This window comes from Elephantulus edwardii, unplaced genomic scaffold, assembly GCF_000299155.1.
Source record: "Elephantulus edwardii isolate Elephantulus edwardi_28Jun2011 unplaced genomic scaffold, EleEdw1.0 scaffold00249, whole genome shotgun sequence".
Lineage (NCBI taxonomy): Eukaryota > Metazoa > Chordata > Mammalia > Macroscelidea > Macroscelididae > Elephantulus > Elephantulus edwardii.
Window position 1 is genome coordinate 4033226 of NW_006399999.1, and position 6373 is coordinate 4039598.

Here is a 6373-nt window from a genome sequence, read left to right on the forward strand (position 1 = left end):
TATTTGCTATGAATAAGTCATTGTGCAAAATTCGATCATTCTCTCTCCAGCTCCATTTCTGTCACCGAGTCCATGTTTTCCAACTACTGAATCTTCTTTGTTCCCGACTTTTGCGTTCCAGTCACCCATTATTGGCCTATACTTTTCTGATTTGTTTGTGTCCTTTCCTGGCTTTAGTATCAAGTGTATGTTTATTTCATAGAATGAGTCTGAGAGAATTCCATCATTTTCTATTTTCTGAAGAAATAATTTTTATGTAGTATTGTTGACATTTCTTCTTTGATTGTTTGATGAAATTCACTTGTAAAACTATCTGGTCCAGTGCTTGTTGGCGCTGGAAGTTGTTTTATTACCTTTTCAATTTCTTTTTAGTAATGGGTCTGTTCAGGTGTAGTTTCGCTTTGTATCATTTTAGTTAGTTTGTGCATTTCTAAGTATTTGTCCATTTTCTTGAGGTTTTCATATTTGTTTGAGTATAGTTTCTCATAATATTCCAATGTTAGCCTTTTTATTTTAATTGGTTCTGTTGTGATGTTGCCTGTTTCATCTCTTATTCAGATTATTTGTGTCTTTTCCTTCTTTTCTTTTTTTTAAGCATTTATGACTTTAATAAAACTATATCAACATTGACGTTTTCTCTATTATTGGATATTTCTTGGGTATAATGCATTGAATATTTATATTAGGTATTTAAGTAACAAAGAACCATTATTTTTTTCAGAGACTGAATGCCAAACAAGTTATTTCTCATTTATACAAAATTTTCTGGGTCGAGGTAGCTTCCTTGAGAACCTAACCACGCTGATAGAGAGAAAATTCTGGAAAGTGTCTCACCAATGCTTAAATATTTTAGATAAATGTGGCTTATAATTTCTACTCAAGCTTCATTAGTGATACCTTATAAGATAGCTCCACTAGCTTCAACAAGGACAGTAAATTGTTATCTTTCTTATGCCCAGATGTACTGGAAGAATAGAGATTGGTGAACCCTAGTCAATGCCTTCCACTTAACCTTTTTCTAAAATTTTCTACTAGTTTATTTACAAAATGTAAATAGAAAATTATATAAATTCTTTCACTTTCCTTCACCAGCCCCCCATCGAATGGTACAACCCAATGATTAATCCTGCCTTCCCCTGCACATCCATATCTCTCTGCTTCCAGCCTCTTCCACCCCTTGGATCCTTATACTCATTATACAATAACAATTTTAAGCAATATTTATACTAATGGAACTGAGATAGTTCACTCAGCATAATGCTCTCCATCCCTCCCAAGTTAGGTAATAATTCACAAAGTTATGGCTCCTGTGTGCTGCATAGTATTTCATTTTATGAATGTATCATAATTTCTCAGTCTATTCATTTGTGGTTGTACTTTGGGCTGTTTCCATATTCTTGCGATGGTGAAAAATGCTGCTATGAACATTGGTGTACAAATCTCAGTTTGTGCCTCAGTTCTCACATTCTCAGGGTATATTCCAAGTAGTGGAATAGCTGGGTCATATGGAATTTCAATGTTCAGCCTTTAGAGGAAGCACTAATCTGCCTTCCAGAATGGTTGCACCATTTTACTATCCCACCAACAATGTATAAGAGTTCCTTTCTTGCCACATCCTCTCCAACATCTATTACTTACTGACCTGTTAAACTTTGCCACTATTACTGGAGTGAGATGGTACCTCATTGTGGTTTTGATTTGCATCTCTCTTATTGCCAGTGATTTGGAGCATTTCTTCATGTGTCTGTTTGCCATTCTAATATCTTCCTGTGTGAAAATTATTTCCATGTCTTTTACCCATTTTGTAATTTGGTATCAGTCTTTTTCTTGTGGAAACCCAGGAGTATTCTGTAAACTTTTGTTAAAAGACTTGTCTGAGATGGAATTACCAAATGTTTGTTCCCAGTTAGTAGGTTTTCTTTTCACCCTGTTGGAAAGTTTTTGATGTGCATAGAGATTTAATCTTTGGAAGGTCCTGTGTATCTGTTTTATCCTCTGGGGAAATGATAACCTCTTCAACAAATGGTGCTGGCAAAACTGGACTTCCACTTGCAGAAAGCTGAAACAGGATCCACATCTCACACCTTACACAAAAATCAACTCAAGGTGGGTCAGAGACCTTGGAGTAAAGCCCAAAACCATAACATTCTTAAGGGACAAACTGGAATCAAGCTTAGAAGCACTCGTCCAAGGTATAAGGAGCCTGCCAGATACAACCAGAAATGCACAATCTAAAGAAGATAAAATTTTACTTCTTTTCTTTTTTTAGTTTTGCTAGTGGTTTGTCGATTTTATTGACCTTTTCAAAGAAAAAACTCCTAGTTTTGTTTAAGGTTTCAATTCTTGATTCTCAACTTTTCTAAGCATGACATTTTTTTTCTTTTCAGTGACTGGCTTCTGTTGATGACATACATGTCTAAAGTATATGAGACGAAGTCTCACTCTCCTTTCCTGGACTTCTTAAAAACATAGTAGTTTGTTCACTTGACATTTTATAATTTAGTCATATTCTTTACTAGTTCAAGTCAAATGCATCAATTCTTGTCTTTATAATTACTTATTCAACTTTCATATGCATATGAAACAATTGAAAATACCTTGGTTTGGGCCAGGTGCACTTTGCTTTTTAAACTGACATCCTTGCTCTTTATCACTTTAAAGAGGTCCTTGGTATCATATTTGTCCAGTGCAATACATCAGTTGATTTTTTGACTGCTACTTCCATGGATGTTGGTTGGATTGTGGATCCAAGGAAAATGATCTTTTCTTCATTTATCGTGATCATGTTTATTGTTCTAGTTGTGAGGATTTTGAAATGTAATTCATAATTAAGATTTTTTTTATCTTCTTCAGTAAGCGCTTCAAGTCCTCCTCACTTTCAGCAAGAAAGGTGATATGTGTGTCACAGATTCTTAATGAGTTTATTATATTCATATAATCTAACTTCTAGTATTGTTTGCTGTAAATGTGCTCACTTGTTCATGTAAAAAAATTTAGATGACACCTACCTAGCCAGCTGACTGGCAGACATCAACATTTGTAACCATTTTTAAAAATCCTGATCCAACAAAATGAGGACGTTATCAAACAATATCATTAATATCACATGCAAGTAAAATCTTGCTGAAGATTATTTATTTAAAAGTTGCTGCAGCAATACATCCACAGGGAACTGCCATAAATCTTAGCTGGTTTCAGAAGAAGCTGTGGCACAAAGGATGTCATTGCTGCTGATGAACCTTGACTGAAAGCAGAGAGTATCAGAAAGTTGTGTTTTATGACTCTGCAAAGGTATTTGACTCTGTGGATCATAATAAATTATGGATATCATTGAGAAAAATAGGGATTTTGGAACACTTAATTGTGTTCGTATTGAATCTACACATAGGCCAAAAACATTTGTTAGGGGGCGAAAAACCCATGTTGATTGTCTTTAAGTCAAGCACGATCTTATGAACAAAAGACCTGAAACCCTTCTGCAACTATCGACATTTATCAACATTCATAGAGTTTCCGGAGGCATGTTATTTAGGAAGTGGATGCCATTCTTAATGGCTTAAAATCTGGAAGGTCTTTGTCTCATACCTATATTCAGTCTGTATGTTGAGAACACTTAGATATATATTCACAAAAGAAATGAGTTTAGACACCTAGCTCACACCATAAACAAAAATGGACTCAAAATGGATAAAAATAAATTTTTTACTTAGGACTTATACACAATTCTCATTTAAAAACATGTGCCTCAGCCAAAATATACTATTGATTTTGTGGCAGTGTCTGCACTGTAGTAGTAACGGTATTTGTTGACTGTTCTTTCCTCATTCCAGGTGCCTTGATGACAATGCATGGGACTATGCCAGAGCTGGACAGATCTTCACTATACTCAAGGTGAGGTCTGAGAACCAAGTGAATAAAAGATTCATGTTTCTGGTATATATGTTTCTGGACTTGAGGAAGGCCAAGAAGTGTAAGGTGGCCTGTGGGTGATACTCAGGAACCTTTGATTTTCTAAAGTCCCTTCTCTTCCTACAGGTCGAGGGAAAGATCCCAGAAGAGGCTTTCAAGCAAAACCCCTAAAAAGATCTCTTGAATGTTACTTTCATCTTCATTCATATAATTTCTTTTTCTCTTTTCTTGAGCCTGAGGCCATACACCTATGAGGCCTCACTGAACAAGAAGCCAAAGGTAACTTGAATCACTCAATGGATTACCTGCTCTTTGTATTTTCCCAGTAATTACCTTTGTTTATTTTCAAAATAAAGAGCAATGTTGCACATTATCTGTTATGTGTCCTTGTTTTCTCTTCTGCTCCAGTGGCACTACTGCCAGGTATGAAAGGCCAAACTTCCCTGTTCATTTCTAATAGAAATGCCTAGCAGATTCATCAGGCTTATATCTATAAGCAGGGTGTTGATGAAAGGAAAATTTTGCTTCTGTGGATTGTTTTTGGAGACAGTGTACCTCAGTTGTTATATCTAGAGTAATTATGTTACTTGGCACAAAATGGGCTTTGGTGGCCTAGTGGCAAGGAATTGTGTTTCAGACCCAAAGGCATGTGGTTTGAACCCACCATCTCTTCTGAGAGAGAAATATGGACAGTCTCCTCCCATGTGACTTACTGCCTCTGAAAATCCACTGGAAGGTCATCTATGAGTAGGTTCCAACTATACAACAAATAACAAGTGAAGATAATAGAAAGGGGAAAGATGGAGTCTTTCTTTTTTCTTCTCTCTTAATGATTTGAAATTTTTCAAAGATCATATTGTGAACACACTTTTAATTTGCACATATTGTCAAACTTTCACATGCATATGAAGCAATTGAAAAACAACATGGCTTGGATCAGATTCCTCTTAATATTTAAACTGACATCAGTAGCTTCTTGAGAGAAAGATGGCAAATCATAGACCATGCTGCTTACTGTCTTTGAAACTTGCTGGTGGGGAGGGTCAGCTATGAGTCAGTTCTGATTCAATAACAGTTAAAAGAGAGTGTTTTTATCTTGGGAAATGTCCATTGTTGCTGCCATAAATAATCTTTTTGGTTTTAAATGGGAAAATGTATATAAAACCCTCTTTTCTGGGTTATATATTTCTGGATGTTTGAATACACCAGTGATTCCACTGAAGAAAGAGGAGAAAGCTCCTCTTGTGAAACTTACAACCCTGGAAATCCAAAGGCAGTTCAGCTATGGATCTGTTCTGATCTGGAGAGAGAATTTTAACTTGGCAACTGTTCATTGTTACTGTCATAAATAATCTTTGTATTTTTAAATGGAGAAATGGGTATAAGATACAATTTATGCCTTGAACCTCTCTGAGTGTTTTAAATCACCAGAGGCTTCTTGGGAGAAAGCTGGGCAATTTCTTCCTGTGTGATTTACAGCTCTAAACCCAACGGAGCATCAGCTATAGCTCAGTTTTAACTCAAAATGGGTTAAAAGATAATTTGAAATATTCCTTTAATCTCAAACTTTTTCTACCCTCTTCCCCCATGAGTGCATTTTTTTTAAAAAGAAAATTTATATTGGCTTGCTCACAAAGTTCATATACATTGTGTTTCACAATCTTCTTCATTCATACTGTGTTCCATGCAATCATTCCCATGCATTACAGTTTCTAAAATCAATCACCATTGTACCTTGCCCACCGTTACCCAAACTTTTCAGGTACCTACTAGAGACTTCCCATTTGCTTCACCCCCTCCCTTCACCCACCAAAATGTGCATCTATGTGGTTTCAATCTTTACCTCTCTGCTCCCACCCTTTACCCACTGGGGTCCCCATACATGTCATACTAGTTATCATTCTATCTTTATAATAATACACTTAAGCAGAATTTGTTCTTATGAGACTGAATTAGTTCATTCAGCATAATACTCTCCAGTGTCTCCTTAGTTATGTAGTAAATTTTAAAAATCATTGTTCCTGAGTGCTGCATAGATTTCCATCATGTGAATGTACCACAAGTTCTCAGTCCATTCAGTTCTGCATGGAAATTTGGTCTGTTTCCATGTCCTTGCGATGGTGATAACGCTGCTATAAACATTGGTGTACAGATCTCTGTTTGTTCCTCAGTTCTAATTTTCCCAGGCTATATTATATAGTCTCAGGAAGAATTGAAGATACTAAAGAGATGAATAGAAGATTTCAAAAGGCAGCACGGGATGACAAAGCAAAATATTACAATAAAATATGCAAGGAGTTGGAGTCAGAAAATCAAAAGGGCCGAACTCGCTCAACATTTCTTAAGCTCAAGGAACTGAAGAAAAAATTCAAACCTCGATTTGCTATAATCAAGGATGCTTTCGGCAGAATGTTAAATGATCCAGGAAGTATTAAAAGAAGATGGAAAGAATATACTGAGTCAC

The 6373-nt window shown here is 35.9% G+C and overlaps 1 protein-coding gene across 1 annotated transcript in view; it reads left to right on the forward strand.

Moving 5' to 3' along the window:
• The window catches only part of NXF2B (nuclear RNA export factor 2B), a 16165-nt gene extending 12085 nt beyond the window's left edge, over positions 1 to 4080 (forward strand). The window contains exons 19-20 of the mRNA XM_006899257.1: positions 3831 to 3891; positions 4036 to 4080. Of these exons, the coding sequence (XP_006899319.1) occupies positions 3831 to 3891; positions 4036 to 4080 (106 nt within the window). The remainder of the gene's footprint in view (positions 1 to 3830; positions 3892 to 4035) is intronic.
• The last annotated feature ends 2293 nt before the right edge of the window (positions 4081 to 6373 follow it).